Source organism: Alosa pseudoharengus, unplaced genomic scaffold (assembly GCF_046254945.1).
Source record: "Alosa pseudoharengus isolate Yale_2024_CS ecotype anadromous, Long Island Sound unplaced genomic scaffold, YU_APseudo_1.1 YU_APseudo_1.1_scf_10, whole genome shotgun sequence".
NCBI lineage: Eukaryota > Metazoa > Chordata > Actinopteri > Clupeiformes > Clupeidae > Alosa > Alosa pseudoharengus.
The window spans coordinates 23,713,470-23,732,973 of NW_027468565.1; the positions used below are offsets into that span (position 1 = coordinate 23,713,470).

General features: G+C 39.4%; 2 protein-coding genes across 2 annotated transcripts; one reads left to right on the forward strand and one right to left on the reverse strand.

Annotated features, from left to right (window-relative positions):
• The first annotated feature begins 2,117 nt into the window (after positions 1-2,117).
• On the forward strand, positions 2,118-3,254 carry LOC143138253 (relaxin-3 receptor 1-like). The gene has a single exon (XM_076298755.1). The coding sequence runs from the start codon at positions 2,118-2,120 to the stop codon at positions 3,252-3,254; it is 1,137 nt and encodes a 378-aa protein (XP_076154870.1).
• Positions 3,255-5,496: 2,242 nt separating this feature from the next.
• Positions 5,497-15,137, reverse strand: LOC143140338 (calmodulin-like protein 4). The gene is made up of 6 exons (XM_076301149.1): positions 15,089-15,137; positions 14,388-14,446; positions 14,246-14,276; positions 11,693-11,833; positions 6,729-6,917; positions 5,497-5,713 (listed from the first exon to the last, which is right to left on the reverse strand). The coding sequence occupies exons 2-6, from the start codon at positions 14,388-14,390 to the stop codon at positions 5,607-5,609; spliced, it is 471 nt and encodes a 156-aa protein (XP_076157264.1). The 5' UTR covers positions 14,391-14,446; positions 15,089-15,137; the 3' UTR covers positions 5,497-5,606.
• Positions 15,138-19,504: the final 4,367 nt, after the last annotated feature.

A 19,504-nucleotide genomic window follows, 5' to 3' on the forward strand; every position in this document is an offset into this window, starting at 1 on the left:
TATTATAACTGCTGGGCCCAGGAAACGTCATGCAATGTCAAATTTCATTCATTTTGCGTGACTTCATGCGTTCGGCTCTAACCGACAGAGTCCGACATTCTCCGAACACATCTGCAACCATTGTAGTCTGAACTATGTTGGTTGAAACCAACATGGTTCAAACTAACAAAGTACTATGTAAGTACGGCGGCTTTGGGGAACAGTCGTAACTTACATGTTGGTTAGTTGAACGATGCATCGTACCACGTTAGTAAAAAGCTAACCTCCGTAGTTGTACGGGAAACGCACCCCTGGAGTAGATGGGAGATACACACACACACACACACACACACACACACACCTTGTCTATAATTAGAATTACATAATTATATATTATATAATTCAGAATTTTCTCTCTAGACAGATGTCATGTTGACCACATTACGTCAAATGTTATGCTGACCAACCCCTCACTCTCTCCTACATCTGTTCTGTTTGAGTTTCGAGTAGCAGCTTGGCAATTGTGGCTATGGCTACGCAGCTATTGCTTGTTATGAAGTCAGACCCACCTGGAGGTCTAAAGAGAAAGAGATCTACAGACATGTTGGACTACGTGTACATTACAGTATAAATCTCCCCAGTTCAAAACCCAGCACCTGTGCCTTCTGTAGAACACTGGTAGTCTGAATTATGATATCCTTTTTCTACTCTAGCCTGTTATGATAGCCTCTGTGAGCAAGAGAGTGTATTGTGACATATTGTACTGTCAATGTCAATGTCAGTTTTATTTATAAAGTGCATTTACAGACGACTTAGCCGCACCAAAGTGCTTCACAATAAAGTGCAATAAATAAAAACAGAAAGGCACAAAACAAAAAGGGCTACAGTTAAAATAAATTAAGAAATGCAGAAATGCACTGTGATTATCTAATTATTTAAAATGTGTCTCCTCTCAAGTTAGAAAGCTAGAAATTGTCTAGGCTGATTTGACATGGAACAATACTCTCATTCCAGCGTAATAATCAAGAAACACCATGGGCGCAGAAGCACAATGATATCATGCAGCACCTGAAAATAGTTCCCGTAGGCTAACTTCCAGCAACAAGGTTGAGCTGCAGCAGACAAATTGGTTAGTGACTGGATTATTACGCCTGAATGAAAGTATGCAGTTCCATGTTAAATTAGCCTAGAAAATCGCCATGTTTCATTTTCGTTTAGTCTTATTATACTTTCTAACTTGAGAAGAGATCAGTTTTAAATAGGAAAATTAGTCACTTTTACGTGATGCTAGCAGGCGAGATGCTAATGGTCTAATCCGTTTCAATGATCTATGCTAGGCTGGAGCTAAAAGTGGTATCGCCAGACTCAGAGAACGGCTGGATGAACTTGAGAAAGGTAAAAATCAATTGTTTAACTCAAGGGGAGGTGGAAAATGAGTGTAATTCCCCACATGGTGGACTATCCCTTTAATTTATATGTAAAATGTTACTTTTATCTACATGTCTCATCTGTGTCAACAGTGCCATGTGATATGGAAACATGCTCATCAGTCCAATTAGAGCACTCACTGTACATACAAAGCAGGAGCCCTGTCCAGGTAAACACACAGAAATCATCAAAAAGATTAGGAGATTCCAACTTAGTCAGTACAAGCTATCATGGAAACATCTGTATCATCTGGAATTCTTGTGGGAGGCACTTTTATCTGTCAGTAATTCAGTAATAATAGCCTACAGACCACCTTTGCAATAAAGATTTCAGACCATTGCATAGACAAATAATCAGTATATCAAAGAATAACAAGGAAACTTTGAAAATTGAAAACAATGTTTGTTTTTTTTGTTTTATGATAGGCTGTGACTCACTGACCAATCGCGCCTTTGCAGAGGCTGGCGTTCCTCGTTCAGTAGTTGAGAGAGTGCAGCCAGTTGAGGGAACATCGATCTTACAACAGAGCAAAGGGTAGACATGGCTCAAAATGGTTTGCTATGGAGTCGAAGTATGTTTAACTACATTCATCGTGCTAAGTCTCCGTTACCCTGCATTTTGTTTACGTTAGCAATGCAATGAGTGACACTTTATTGGTTTACAGCGTGGTGATTGTGAAAGTGTCTGGATTTGACTTCTTATCCGAGAGAATGGGAGAATCTTTAAACACCACCGGAATCTCCTTCAACCAATCTGACATAGACCTGGACCGGTTCAGCAGTCTGGAGGATATTGATGCGACGGCCGACAGTAGTCCCGTTTTGAGGATCATGATCTCCATTGTCTACTCTGTCGTATGCGCGGTGGGGTTAGTAGGGAATTTATTGGTATTTTTCCTGATGAAGGTTCGGCAAGGAAGGAAAAGGTCAACAATCAATTTCTTCATTCTCAACCTGGCAGTGACAGACTTTCAGTTTGTTTTAACTTTACCCTTTTGGGCCGTGGATACCGTCCTGGACTTCAGCTGGCCATTTGGGAACGCTATGTGTAAGATTATTCTGTCGGTGACTGTCATGAACATGTATGCCAGTGTGTTCTTTCTCACGGCCATGAGTGTGACGAGGTACTGGTCAGTTGCCTCGGCACTAAAAGACAGCACGCGGCACAAAACCTGTTCCGTGAAGTGGGTGAGCGCGCTTCTCTGGATGTCCGCCACTGTAGCTACGGCACCAACCGTTTTCTTCTCCACCGTTACAAATATCGCCGGGGAAAAGCTATGTCTTCTCAAATTTCCCGAGGGGTATCGCTGGCTTGCTCTGTATCATCTTCAGAAAATCCTCGTAGCGTTTGTTTTTCCCATGTTGATAGTTTCTATTTGCTATATACTACTTCTACGTTTCATCCGCTTGCGAAGCATGAATAACAATCACCCCGAACGAAGGTCCAGAGTCACCAAATCTGTTACTATCGTAGTGCTCTCCTTCTTTCTTTGTTGGATGCCAAATCATGCTATAACTTTATGGGGAGTACTGGTCAAATTCAATCTGGTTCATTGGGATAAAGCCTACTATATGGTCCACACATATATATTTCCGGTGACTATTTGCCTTGCACATGCCAATAGTTGTTTAAACCCAGTTTTATATTGTCTTATGAGAAGAGAGTTTCGGAAAATGCTTAAGGACTTGTTCTGGAGGATATCGTCAACTACGGTGTCAAAAAGCACTCACATTCGACCATTTTCCGCCACTCTGAAAGCTGATAACGACAATACTCAAGCAAGTATCCCGCTAAATGTCATTGAAACCGAACAGTGCGGGCTTTCTGTGGAGAGCGGCCAGTGCTAACGTTGACCTGATCAGCCACACGCTTTGAGATGGAAACTCCGTGTCACGACGGGATGCCTCTTCGGGTTAAAAAAAACAGTCAAACTTCAAGTTTGTACACCAATAGCACCGGTTTACTGGAACTGGTGAATGGTGAACCACTTGTGCCAAAATGTATAAAAGAAAAAGACTTGAGCTTCAGCTTAAATGTATTGTATAAAGCTTGATTATTTATAAAACCGAAAATGCAACAGACCCAGGGATCCAGCTATGCTCTAGAGCAACATTGGACAATTTTATCTAAAATACAAAATAATGACATCTATGATAACCAAATATTGACATCTATGATACATAGTCGTTGTGCTGAGATGTTTCTCTTGTGAAATTAATAGTATTGAACTCAGCTCAAGCAGTACCATATTCTTTTAGCTGTCATAATTGTCTCAAGCGTCTCTGTGGATCTTATCAGCTGAACATAGTTGACAAGCAGGTGAATGTAAACACAGGCCTTGTGGACTGTAAAAGGTAATAAAGTCTTTTTTTTAACATTGTTTGGCGCTAACAGTCGCATCTGATTGCTATATTACACATTTCATTATCAGTGGAATGGACTTCTTTACTCACTCATACATGTGTGCACACATACGCACATACACACGAGCGGATCTTTATCGCACGGATCATTTGCATGTGTGCATCTGCAGTGCAAAGGGCACATGTTGAGGAAACCACAACATACTAGATCACTGGGCAGTCACTGACTTTACAGGGGAGTTTATTACACCAAACCCAAATCAGTGTAGCAGTCATAGAGTTCTTAGGGCAGTCTCTGCCTTTACAGGGGAGTTTATAGTTATATGCATCTCAACATACCAGATCACTGGACAGTCACTGAGATTATAGGAGAGTTTAATGAGGTGCACAGCAGTTGTGTTCACAGGTACAGTACACAGCAGCCGTGTTCACAGGTACAGGCCTCATCCCAGACAGCCCTGTCTCACTGACCTCAGACCTGCTGTTTGGCCAAGAGACTGATAAGCTCATAGAGTGTGTGGCTCAGTTTGAGCCATTTTTTTGTTTCCCATTTACAGAGCCAACATGGTGCACTGGAGCCAACATGGTGCACTGGAGGGTTCAGAGCCAACATGGTGCACTGGAGGGTTCAGAGCCAAAATGGTGCACTGGAGGGTTTTTGAACCAACAGTCTGGGTGAACAGCCAGAGGGATATTTTGTTGAATCAGATTAAAAGTTTGAGTGATTGTAATCAAGAACTTTACCATTAACATTTGCATTGAAAGAACCAAGAAACCACAACCACAGATAATTCAGAGATTCTGGGCCCGATCATGACAGTCTAAAATGCAGGGTCACTGGCAAAAAGTCTAAACAAATTTCGTGGGTTGTCCAGTCCACATTGGGTGTGGTGTAGTTATGAAGCGTTATCAAACGTCAGGCGCTTGGCGCAACTTTAAACAGCGCATCGGTATTTTGATAGTCAGCTGCGTATTTGAAGGAATCTGCTTGCATGCTAGACCGTATTGAACAGTTATTCCACTAAACCATGCTTTTGAGAATATAGCCTACACACATTTGCACTCGTCTATTATTTGAACTCATTGGCAAAGTGAAACTAACTTCACCGTGGTGTTAGTCAACAACAAAACAGTTATACACAGTTAATTACTTTCACTATTGCCTGACAATGGGTTACCATCGAAAACATAGCCTGGAAAAAGCAACACTTACCCCAATAATGTTTGAATGACTGAATAAAAAAACGTTTATCCTGCAGAGGAGTTCCTTACATCTCGTGACAGTGCGTCTTCAGCTGTGCTTCATATTTGCCTCTCGCCTATCACTTTTATCCGTCATTACCAATTTGCAAATGATGGTGAACTACTCATTGTGAGATGTATTCCATAGTATCTTTATTCTAATTATGTTTCCCATTGTAATCATGTAATTTGTAATGTTTTGCATGGATGTGCTATGGTTGTTATAGTTACCATTCATAAGAATTGTTATGGAACGTGATCTACTTCATAGGTGTCCCGTTATTCAGAATTAATAGCCACCACACCAGCCAATCAGAAAAGAGTATTTCTTCTCTCCGGGTGATAAAGCGCATTAGCAGTGCATATGGAGAACCACAAGATGGCAGTATAATGCACATTTAAAAACACCTCAACAAGAAGACCAGGTTATCATACACAATGCACAGTCATTTTGAATTTATTTGGTTTCACCAAACCACTGACAGTCACAGAGGAGGCAGGAGTATATGTCCCATAACAATGAGAACATGTATAAATGTATAACTCAGTGTACCCAGCGACCTGTCTGAAAGGGCCCCCCCGCTGCCTCGGGGCTCATCGTTTGCTGGACGGCAGGGGTGGGCGGGCCATTGTTCTGGCGAACTCCTCATAGTGGATGAAGCCATCGGAGGCCACTCCTGCACTCCCGAACAGCTCATCCACTGCCAGTAGGAAACACAAACACACACGGTCACTCAATCAACATCATCAAATACAAAACGCATAGACAAGCCAATGCACAGCACACAACATTAAAACACCAAGGTGAAATCAGGCACTTTGTGGCAGTAATTCTGACTGAAGTGTTCATACAGTAGGTGGAGCTCTATGAAAGCATGATTGTAATCATCGTCAGGCACTCTCTGGTCCATGGTTAGATAGATAGATAGATAGATAGATAGATAGATAGATAGATAGATAGATAGATAGATACTTTATTGATCCGCAAGGGGAAATTCAAGAAAATGGTTAGGTAAACACAGACTAAGTATGAGTGCCCATTCAATATGTGCGCGTCTGCAAATGAAAATGACAAACTGAACCACTTTGGAGATAACGTGGGAAACCTAGGTTAAAAGAAGCAACGATATTTAAAACAACAAATGGAGTGGATTCCTGTAACTATCCATGAAAACAGCCGAGCTATTGGACAGCCTAATCCACTGCACGGAAGAAAATGGAAATCGCGACATGTTGTAGCCTAGTCCTAAGGTAAATATTGTACCAAATAGCCTATGGTGATGACAGCTTTAAAAACATTTATTTCACCTGACTCGCTGGAGTGAATGCAGAATGTGGGATGTTGCGCAAAGAAATTATTTTCTTTTAAAATAAATCTGATTCTCTGACTGACATTTAAAGCTGCAGTTGGCAAGATTTTTTTGATCATATTTGCTCCGACAGAATAACATAAATCAGCTGGTTTTTTAAAAAAACTGCACTTCTACCTCCACCTAGAGCCTGATATTTGTTTTGCAAAAATCCACAGCTCCCGGTTCTTCTGGTCCAATCAGAGCAAGGCTGTGTGAGATCTGACTGTCAATCACAGTCTGTGAGAGTGTTGTAAACATTAAACTTTTTGGCTAAGTCCCCTCAATCTGTCAGACTTGCCAACTGCAGCTTTAAATATATCTTTTTGGGGAATTCCTTGGAAGTGTGTGTGTGTGTGTAACTTACCCTCTTGATCAGTTAGTTTCTCCCCCAAACTAGTGAGTTTGGATCGGAGTTCGGCGGCAGGGATGTAGCCCCGCCTCTGTCTGTCAATCATCCTCATAGCCTCCAAGATCTCCGCTGTGGGGTCCTCCTGCTGCTGCTGCCGGTGCATGATGGTCAGGAACGTGGAGAAGTCCAGCTCACCGCTCCTGTCTATGGACAGAGGATAGCCACAGCGCTCAATATACAGCCGTATAATTAACACAACAAATAACAGACAGACACAACGCTTAACAGACACCCGATGTATAGATGAATGGACAGACAGACAGATGGACACAGGAACAGACAGACAGTAAACATAATGTGTCTGGTACTGTTTTTTAAAACCACTAAGGAATAAAGTGGCCAGTAATGCAGTTTCACAGCACTGAAGCATAGAGTGGCTGATGCTACATTCTAGCACTTAATCCTGGACCTGGCCTGTAGACCCATTCGCAATTTGGTGTTTGAACTGAGTTAGTGGGTCCCTAGACATGAAAAATCACCGAGGTGCTCATCCGCCATAGTACCACGAATTGCGCAATAGTTAAATCAAATAGGGCCACCATTGGCTATGTTGAAAATGTATCTTTTTTGTTTCTTTACACATGTAATACCTCTATTTTGACTAATTATGGTATGTGGAATTCATTTTTGCCATTGATATGACCATATTGGGTGAGTTTGACCTTGAAAGGTCATGGTCAAGGTCGTTTTCCTATTCTGAAGAATCTCAAGACATGCGACCTAAGTGCAATTTTCAGTCCGCCATTATACTGTGTATCTGTACAACATTACACAGAGTTCACAGAAAATAAGAGGACAAGGTTTAACTTTTCTTGTATTTTACCAGGAGTATCAAAAGATTCCCAAGGTTCCCAAAGTTTTCATCTCACTATTGAGCATTGCACCAATTGATCAACAGTGAATTACACATGTACATGAGAACTAACTCAAATTTACAGTCTGCCCTTATACTGTGTATTTGTACACCACTGGACAGAGTTCACAGAAGAAAAGAAGACAAGGTTTGACTTTTCTTGTATTTTACCAGAAGTAGTTAAATTTAAAAGAGTTCCAAGGTTTCTAAAGTTTTTGTCTCACTATTGAGCCATCACACATATTGATAAACATGGAGCATTCTAAAATACCTGTGGGGTATACTACGAATCTCGATTAGTGGGTTAGCGAGGTATGTTGCGCTCAAAGCCATGGTATGCTGTGACACGAAAGTGGATCTGTTTTAGCGTCGCTATATCACCATGGTATCTTATGCTCGCAACTAAACCTGGTCGGGAGGAGCTTATGTGCTAAGTTATAGCTCAAATCGTGTTATCTACCGCCCACTGACCAATCAATTGTCTTGAAAAACGACTCTACAAACATTTTGGATCCTGAATGCGCTTTAATAGTGTTGTGTATGCAAATATACCACTATGGACGTGCATACCATACAACATCTGATGACAATCGATTTATTTGATGTTATAGGCTAGACACTAAAAATGACCGCAGTGTAGATTACACTATTGCTCATAACTGCGGAAGTAATTGTTTTTTAATATAGGCGGTCTTGTGCGTCTCCACGTTTCACGATTTGCCAACGTCATCCCAACACAGAGAATGTGCACAGATCTAAGCTGAAAGCCTAGTTTGACATACTGTATATCACATAACTGCTATCGTAGTATCACTTAACGTATATCCCTGAGTCAAAGCTTTGTGAAGCCTCAATATGTCTACATAGCCTAGATATGTCTAACGTGCTTCGTAGTATACCCCACAGGTCCCAAAAGCTTGAATTTGGTTGCTTCAATGGCAGGTCAGGACAATCTTAATCAAATGTTATGCATCATCTGTCAAGATAATAAATTGCCTGTAACAAGTGAAAAGACAGGATGTGAGAGAATCAAACAAGCTGCTAACATCCGTGATGATGTGATTACAAATCGTATCAAAACTCTGATGGGGGATGATGATGTGGATAATGATAATAGCATGTTTGTTTACCATAATACCAACAAATGCTACAAGTCATACACTCATTCTCGTAAACTGATATCTATTGAGAAGAAAAGAATTGAAGAATCTAAGGTGTGTGAGACAGAAGATGATGCTTCTACAAGTGTTAAATTCACAACAACCTTACGAAGAAGTGTTACACCTTGTGCACCTCCAAGTTCTGACAAGGCTGCAAGAACATTGCCCTGTGTTATATGTGGATATATGAAACACAAGAAATGTCGTGACAAGTACAGAATTTGTGAGTATGATAGTGCGAAGAAACTTTTTGCTGCAGCAAAGCATAACCCAAGATGTAGTTTTCACACGAATTGCAGATCGACTGAGGGACGATGAAGATAGCTCTATTAAATCAGTCATATCAGCAGATTGATTTTGCCAGAACTCTGTCACCAGAACTACATGCAAAAATACAGTATATTGACAAGCTTTTGGCGAAGGGAGAGTGTTGCACTGTGAGTGATATTGTGGAGTTTGCGTTGAGCCTGTTGGAAGAAGGTGAGGTGCTTACAAGTACCTTCCAGACCCGTGATATGAAAAAGCTGATCCTTGATCACTATGGAGAATTGGTCACATTCGCTCCCAACAGTAGGATGAATGAATCTAACATTTTTTTCCTCATCTGACATTAAGCTGAAGAATCAAGTTGAGAGAAGTGCTCCTGGATGTTGATTTTGGTCTGCAAGACAGCTTCTGTGACAGTACTGACTTGAAAGCATCATGAGAGAAAACAATGATGCCAGCACCTCTTCTTATGTTCTTAGCAGCTTTGTTCAAGGTCCCCAAGCACAAGCTCTTTAGAAGCAGTGCTAGAGACCTAGAGAAGCTTCTCCAGCCTCTACAGGATGAGGACAATCAGCCAGCAGCAGATGAACTGCTATCACAGCAGCAATATTCCACAAAGGGAGAAGATAATGAACAATCCACACAGGGGGAGGATAAGGACAGCCAGCTAGCAGAGGAGCAGCAACATCCCACACATGGAAAAGAGCCTCTACTGAGAGAACAGTCTCACAGTATGTAAGTGTGCAGGCAAGTGTGACAATCGTCGATGTGTCTGTCGTGCTGCTGGAGTTTCATGCACTGTATTCTGCCATGGAAAAATCATCCTGTAAAAACCCATCTAACATGCTTGCACACATACAGTACACTTTGAGAGAAATCAGACTATATGGTGCACTTTTACTTAATTTGGTATGATGTTATTTTGTATCACTTTTATTGCTACATAGTTTTATTTGCACCCAATTGTTTTCTTTTATATCATTGTACTAACACCCAATTAAAATAAAAGTTCAAAGGGGATGTTTATAATTGTTACGTTTCTTCTCTTCATGTCTTGTTATAATTAAAACAAATAATTGTGGGGGAAAATACAATAAAAGTGACTATAAAGAAAGAAATCTTAATCCAGTTATTGAACAATTATGTTGACATTGACATTTCAATGTCAAATATAATCCTTAATGTTAAAAACAATATTAGCAATGAATGTTTTATGTCAGATTTAGTAGAATTAGACTTATTGCATCTGTTTTTTATTCCTGGCCAAGGTCTTCAGAATAGAAAAATGACCTTGACCATGACCTTTTAAGGTCATAAATCACCCAATATGGTCATAACAATATCAGAAATGAATTCCACATACCATAATAAGTCTAAATGGAGGTATTACATGTGTATATACATTCAGAAACAAAAAAGTTTCATTTTCATCATAGCCGATGGTGGCCATATTTGATTTGACCATTGCGCAATTCGTGGCACTATGGCGGACGAGCACCTCGGTAATTTTTCATGTCTACGGACCCACTAACTCAGTTCAAGTGATAAATTCCCCCAACACCAAATTGCGAACAAGTCTACAGGCCAGGTACTGGATTAACTGAGCTGGGTTTGTGAAGACGTCAGTCAGGGCTTCTTTTACTGTGATGTCGACACTCACCAGACTATCGCGTCTTGTACAAGATATTGACAGTGTAATAACTTTTTTTTTCTTTCAGAAAACAGTGTTATAGGTGCTAGCGTTATTCGACAATACTGTAGATATGTAAGATATGTAGTATAAGATATGTAGTTCAAGGTAACGCTAACAGGGTCTTCTATCTCCGTACGAAGAGTCAGTGATCATCAGGTGATTTAAAGTCTCCCGCATGTACAACCCCAAAACAGAAAAAGTTGGGACCTTGTGTAAAATGTAAATAAAAACAGAATGTAATAATCTGCAAATCTCTTAAACTCATATTTAGTTGGAAAAAGGTCACAGACAACATATCAAATGTTGAAAATGACAAATTTGACTATTTCATGAAGAATATATGTGAATTTTGAATTTGATATGATATGATACATGTTTCAAAAAAAGTTGCGACGGGGGTAACAAAATGCTGGGGAAGTTGTGTAATGATAAAGAAAACAAAAGGAGGAATGTTTCACAATGGTTGGGTATGAAAAAGAGCATAACAGAGGTGGTAGGTAGGGGTATTCATCACTCTGTGTAAACCTGTGTGCACAAAATATGGAACATTGTCATTTTAATGCTTCTTAACATGAAATTGTGAGGTATTTGGGGAGTTCATCATCTACAGGACATAATATTATTAAAACATTCAGAGTACTAAGGGGCTTATAGGAGAGATGCTAACGGTCTAATCTGATTCAATGAGCTGGAGCTAAAAGTGCTACTGTCAGACTCAGAGAACGGCTGGATGAACTGGGGAAAGGTAAAACTCAACAGTTTAACTCAAGGGGAGGTGTAAAACGAGTGTATTTCCCCAAATGGTGGAATATCCCTTTAAGGCATAGAGGAGCTTGCACTGTGTTTTAATAACAATGAGGAATAGAGTGTTTAAGGCATTAAAGAATAGTTTAGTAGAGTAGAGTAGTAGAGTGTTTAAGGAGTAGCTGGCGCAGTACTGTATTACCTATTTTCTGGATCTGCAGATGTCTGCCCACTTCACTGAAGGTGGGGCTTGTTCCCAGACTCCTCATCACCGTCAGCAGGTCTTTGGCCTGGATTCTGCCTTGGTGCTTTTTGTCATACAGGGAGAAGCACTCTTTGAACTCTAAGAAAGCAGAATGTTCAAAGGAGGCAAACTTACTCAAGACATTAAGGTAAGACAAGCTATCTGCATCCATTCCTAACTGAGAACAGGGCTGCAGCTTTTTTTCACTGTTAGGCTTTTGGCTGGAGGTGCTGAAGCCAGTCAAATTCGGTACTCCTTTGGTCAACGTAATCTAGCTCTCGTAATCTAGCAGCGTAATCTAGACCCTGGGTTGAAATCGCTCCGGAATTATGCTTTAATTTACAACAATTGGCAGAATACACCTTCTAGGAAAACTATGTTTTGCTGTCTGTACACACACTGAATTCAACAAAGTTTTCCATTATCATGTAACCACTATTTTGGTGCTGCCCCTAGCACCAGGGTTGTGCAAAATTCAGAATTTAATTAAGAATGACTCCTAAATTCCAATTAAATTCTTAAATTTGAATTAACTTTGAATAGAGGTCAAATAGGATCTAGAATTGAATTAAAAGAAGTAGAAAGTTGAAATTCAATGAAAGAATGTTTAACAATGAAACGTTACAGTTTATGTCAGATATGATTGCATTAAATATTCTATAAATAATATTAGTTTGAACTACTTGTACACATAGACCTCTGATGTGGTACAAAATACAGATATTTCTGTGAAAATGCAAGGGAGTAAAGTAAAAAGTTGTTTGAAAAATAAAATACTCAAAGTACAGATACCTGAAAATGCTACTTAAGTACAGTTCTACTATAAAGTATTTGTACTTCGTCACTTCCCATCTCTGGTAGAAAACTAGTTTCCCCTTTGGGGATTACTTTTTTTCTAAGACGCTTTGGTGCATTTTTCCAATCATAATTAACATTTGCACAACAGATTGCAACAGTGCATTTCTTAAAACAATTAGTGCAAACTGCACCACATAGTGGATTACCTGCAAAAGCACGTATCTTAGCGTTCTTATGAGTTATAGTTTGTATACTATAGTATTTCTTTATTTTCATTAGGCTATCATTGATATTGCATTGAGATTGTTTATTATTGCTATTTTCTTTAATGTTTAATGTAGCCTTGGCAACATTTTAAAACTGTTCACTGTTCATTTTAACTATTGGTATTGTTTTTTTTAATTATTATTATTTGTAAATCACTTTGGACAAAAGCATCTGCCAAATCCCATAACCATCTTGCTCAAAATGCTTTTTATATGTCTGAGCAAGCATTTATACAAATGAAACTGTCAGTGCAATCAAAATGACAAGTCCACACCATTGTTTATGTCAATATAGTCAATCTGTTTTTACAGTTTACTTAGTGAATATTTTCTAATGAACAATGTGCAAGGCAGCACTATTTTCTATGTGGCATAGCTATTTCAAAACTACAATGTTTCACATTATTGTGTGTGGAGGGGGTCGATTGCAAGAGAGTGTGTTCAAAGTTTTTTTTACTGTTGACAGTATGAAAACAAAGGCTTTTACAGTATTATGCAAATGAAAAATGACCACTATACAGTAAAACACCCCTTGGTCAGACCTGCGCAACACTGTACATCTTTCTATATCCTGATGTTCCTGTCTGTCAGGTTACATATATGTATATGCTAGACAAACTATGACAACTAGTTCAGCACTTGTGCATGTAATTAATCAAGCAATGAAATAGGCAATTCCTTTTATGAGTAGGACTATTCAGCATGGAACCAGTATAGTGCATTTTGACCAACATGACATTATTGGAAATGAAAAACAGCAGACATTTTTACAAAATCAATTGCATGGATGTACTAAAGCATTGCTGTTTGTTCAAGATGGGGAGAAACTGGTTTAATGATGTGAACAAGCAGGATAATTTCAATTCTGATCTGAGAAATGTGCCAAAGCCACTGAGAAAAACTGTAATAAAGTCTATCAATGGCGGGAGTGGGACATGATTGACTGTGAAATGAGAGACTGTTCCAGAGGGGCAGTGGCAGAAAAGGCATGGTCACCCTTACCAGGTGATCTATGATCTATGACATAATTAGGCTAAGATGCTGTTTGACTCATAATATAAAATTACGACATATTAACGACACATTACAGAGATAGACATAACAGTAAAACAATAGGGCTATTAAAATAATAATAATAATAAATAATAAACTAAACAAAAAAAAAACCAAATAGCCCTTTTAAAAATCTGATTGGCCCGTGCTTTTGCAGTTTCAATGTGCAGTTTGGCCACGATGCCACTGAGGAACAATTTGTTCTTGTTTGTGGTCTCTCTAGCATGAAAGGATCAGCGAGGCACTGTAGCACAATTTCAAGAGATTATAAAGACAATTCACAAACATAATAAAGTTGTCTCCTGGATCTGCAGTAGCCTATTAGCAACAGTTACGTAGACCGTTTACCAACGTGAATAAAATATTCCGCTTTTATCCAACAAAACAATCTTACCGTTTATCTGATCATGTGACAGGAACTTTGCCTGTGGGAATAAAGATGAAACTTCACACACATCGGACATAAACCCCACAAACTTGGTTTAAGATAAAAAATAAAAAATAAATGGTAGCCTACTGTAGCCTAGCCTACTTACCATGGTGTTCTGAATCGGTGCAGTCTCTCCTTCTGTGACTTACCAGGCTTGGGAAAAACCTGTATAATAATGTGAGGTTCAGTAACTGATAACGAGGTGCCGTCACCATGAGCAATGCAAACGTGACACCAAGTAGGCTATCACGTGTCCGCCGGTGCACGGAGTCTGGAGTCCCAGTGGGGATGCGACGGCTGTCAGATGCCACCGTCAAAGCTCAAATTGCTAACTGAACAGCAGCCAACCGTGTGAGATAACACTCTAACTCGAAGTGCATGGCTCTGCAGCCTACCTCTGGCACATATTCGAAGCCGTCTATATGGGCAACAGGCTAGCGTTCAATCACTAAGTGTCCTTCGAGATAAGGCTGCTGAAAACATTTTCGGTTTGTGAAATGCCTACCATCATTCCAATTTCGATTGCTTATTAGCCTAGTTTAAGGACAATCATTTTAAAAATCCGCTCGCAATAAATGTGACTTTTGAGAAGTAGCTCTGATAAAAATGGTCAATTCATATTAATATTATTAAGGTGCTATCGGAACTCCCCCTATTACCGTCGGTCCCGTATTTCCGCAGTCTTGCGTGTATGTGTCACTTAATATCCATTTCTATACAAACCAAGACGGCGGACTCCTAAAGAAACGCAACCACCCACACCATAGGTGTATCTAAATTAGCTATGTACCAAAAATGACATTTTACCGTGACTCGACTCGAAGAGCTGTAAACGTTGTTGTAGGCTAAGGCTGCGTGTACACAACCGCTTGGAGCTCCAGTGGAATTTTCATTTCATGACGAGAATTCTCGATCTAAACGTTCATGTGCCGTTGAAACGGCGTAAATAGGCAACCCATCAGGCCAGCACTATAACTCCGAGCGTGGTAGGCTAAACAAAATCGGATATTTCAGGCAGTAAATGCTCCCGTTAAGAACCAAACCATATTTTGTTCAAATCTACACACCTATGGCTACTGAAAAATGTAAGGTTAATTTAGCAAATGTTATTTTGAAGTGATAAAAAACATGGTTGTCTTAGAATTTCTGAACAAAAGTGGTGATAATTGGGGGTGTTACGTGATATGTTCTTTGAGGGCAAAAATGATCCCAAAACCCAGAATAGACCAAACAGTTGGCATGGCAGACATTGCAGCTTGGGGGGAGTTTAGGCTAGCCTTCTAGAGCAGGGGTGGGCAACTAATTTCCCCAAGGGGCCACATGACAAACTGGGACTGTTGAGGAGGGCCGGACCCAAAATACCGAACTCAATTCTGTCTATTCTGTTCTTGTATAACATTAAGTAAATCATATGGTTTTGTTGTTTACTACTCGTAAGAACAGATGAAAATGCGGGAGACCATTTATTCTATGTCCAGTATTTAATCCTCATTCTCGAAAATGATTTTTTGACATTGACATTTTTTTTTCAGTTTTCAAAGGCTGATATAAAAAAGTACTACAATATCTATATATATTAGGCTAGACCATGAAAATGTGAAGGAGTCAGTACAACCATAGGCCTGTGCCACCATTTCATCAACACTCAGCAATATTTCATCATTACCATCATTAAATTAACTCTATGCATAATTAGACTATGAAAATGTGAAGCAGACAATAGAAGGCTGTCATTAGTTAATCAACACACTCTAAAAAACATTGGGTTAAAAACAACCCAATTTCAACCCATCCACTGGGTAAATAGTGGTCGAGCCCAGCACTGAGTTATATTAGCCCCGAAAATTGGGTTGTTCGGTTAACCCAATGAGTTGGGTTGATAGTCTAACCCAAACATTGGGTTATCGTAACAAAACTGTTAGGTTAAACCTACATAATTGTTGGGTAGGCTATTTTATACAACCCAGGATTTATATTATTTTCACTGTCATCTCTGGGTTATGCTGACCTAATTTATGGGTTATTCTAAGTATCTTATTTTTCTCCTTAATCCAATCACTATTAATTGATAATAATTCAAATAAATGTTTGCAAATCATTAATGTTACAATATAATGTTTTAAAATCCATCCAATGGGCAACAATAGCCATGCAATGAAATAATACAGTTCGACATTTATTTATTTGGCAGTTTATTTTTTGAACAGATAGGAAAAAGCTTGTGATACTTCCATGAAGGCAGGCAGATTCCACCGTCCGTTTTGGGGATCACCCCTGTGAATCAAAGAAAAAAAAAAAGAGTGCATTAATCACTGTTATTTACAGAACTTTATCTCAAGATTTTCATGAACCATTATCATTGAATGACGTTGACAAACATTAAAAATCCACCAGGAGACAAAATATTAGCGCAACACACTTGGAAACCATGACCACCTGTGCAGTTATAATAACTTGTAGCTTCTAGTTCTAGATGCTAACGTTATCTAAATGACTGTCTGATAGTGCTACTACAACCAGAGCCCGTCTTCTCTGCTACAACCAAAAACACCCAGTAACGTTAAGTTACATGGCTATGATATGAAGCTACCCTGAATAAATTAATAAGATGTTGTTTGCCATTATTATTACCGTATGTGTGGCTTGTGAAGAGACTAACATTACCTTCAACTGTGTTGGCTAATATTAGCTGACAAACGTTAGCTGCAACCATAGTCTAGGCTACAACCACCATGAAGCATATTTAATTAGCATTGATGCTAGCTATATGGTCTGCTAATGTCAACCAGCTTGGTATGCTCATTTTAGTTCGTTGTAAAAGTTCGTTTTGTTTCTGTCAGCAGTTCATACCCAGTGAACAAAGAACTATGTTTTTATGAGTCTGTCTTTGTGTATATTTAACATGAACAGTAAGTGTAAGTTAATGTTAGCTAACGTTAGTTAGCATGAATGACACAATTGTTAACCTGTTTGAGGCTGAACGAAATTGGCAGGCAGAATATCCATTCATATCATGAAGGGTAGCTTCTACATCTCTGGGTGGACTTTTAAAATCAGTCTGGATAAAACATTTTAAAAAAAGTTAAAGATACATACCTTACGAAATCGCCTGATTTCCATTGCATGCTGACAGCTGGTGGACTGGACGGTTGGAAGAATAACGATGTTTTTTCGAACTCTCAAATAACTATGCAGCTGTGTTAAAGTCACCCAGGTGCTGGGTAGTGTACTCCACGTCAGGTGGGAGAGAGGAGGGGCGCTGTCCTAAACTATCAACCCAACAAGCTGGGTTACAGAAAATAACCCAACATGAGTAAAAACAACCCCACAAAATGCCCTGACAGCCTCAACCCAACGTTTGGGTTGAGAAAATAACCCAGTATTTTTTAGTGTGCATGCACAAAGAAAACTATTTAAAAAATGTAGGCTATGTTTTTGCTTTAACTTTATGCACAAAACTGTGATTGGTCAACTCGCCCTGTGTGTTGAGCCGGCTGCTTCAAGCAACCTGTGGGTAGTAGCATCATACTAGTTCGCTAGCATGCTTTGCAAATAAACTCAGACATATTTTGTTTACAGTGACGGGGTTATCCGAATGTAAACTGTCTATCTGCCAGTAACGTTTTGAAATTAACACTTCGTATCTCCAACAAACAGCAGGAGTTCTTTCTGACAACCTTTGCGGTGGTGAGCGACGGAGACATAAGAGCAGGGTTGCCAACTTTGGGTGATTGGCTGGAGTGAGATTTTGTGAAGTCATAGTGCGTGTGCGTTACATTTTTTCCTAAACCTAATTTTAAAAATGTCTGTCCCCTGACTTTTTTGCTATGTACAGTATAATCCCTGATTTAAGTTTCTTCAAAATGTACAACTAAATTATTGATTGCACTTGAAAACAAGACCAGTGTTTTAACCCCGTGGCATGGAAGGATTATGAGCCACTGGGCCCCTGGGCACAGACATGAAAAGGGCCCCCCTGCCCACCTGAAAAAGGTAGTAGCTCAGTAGAAAAAAATGAAAAATAACCCCTTAAATGATTACTTCTGGCGAGTTTTGTGGAAAGAAATGGACAGATTGAGACTTATGAATGTGTGTATGAGTGTACGAATGTATCAGGGATGGAAATAGCCTAAAATATTTTTTCCACCTACCATTGTGGCTGGTGGATTCCAAAGTCTACCAGCCACTAGAGATACAGAATGAACATTTGATGAAAAATCATGACCAAAATGATTACGGTTATTGGTATTGCAATATGATTAAAATGTGCTCACTTTTCTTCTAAACCTACCATCAATGTTGGACAGAACTCATAATTGGCCTGCCCTTCATGCCCAGTAGCAACAAATCTAAAGGTCAACAGAACAGCTATAGTGTCATAAAAGTGGTGTGGCTCCTTTAAGACCCAATCCACTGGTGTGAGTTCTGGAGCCATCCAACTTCTAACTCTATACTATCCTACATCATCTGATTTTAATATTATGTCTAGGCTACAGTATATTTAACATTTAACATTTCTTTTCTATTTGGCCTGTTATGAAATTATGCATTGACCAATATAAGCACACTTTTTTAAGACACTTAAATACATGCATGTTTAGCATTTTGTGAAAACAAATCATTATGGCTACATCGACAAACTCTTAGCCATGAGCTATATATCCTCTGATTTTAATATTTACACGTATAGCACAGCTCAGTTTTAAGACACTTAAAGCCCAAAATTGGAGACCATATAGAAATTTGCTACCATTTCAAAACCGGATTACTCTGGAACGGCTTATTGTACAGGGGATTGCATTACTTTGTGTTTGGTAAGGTCTGCTGTTTATTCTGGTTTACGGTTTGTCATGTGTGGAACGAAAAGTTTGTGAGATATCCCTCCTATAGGAATTGAAATGAGCGCAGAGCTATAGTAGCCTAATATGATTATTTCTTGAAAGTTGATTTATTTTTCTCGCGAACCGTTTATCGCAGCAAATTGCGGCTATAGCACCTTATAAAAGATGAGAAAAAGTTATTTAATGTGATGTCTGTGAGGCTACTTCGCGAGTAGTTCCTAGAGAAGAATGGGCGGCCACACTTTATGTCGGTCTGCCTCATGTCTAAATAGCAGCGTGTTCCGTGAAGGTGTCGCGGACCGGATTAAAATACCCTAGTCAGCGAATCAACAGCCAGAGAAAACTGCGCTGAGAACGTTGTAGGCGGATATTAGACCTACAC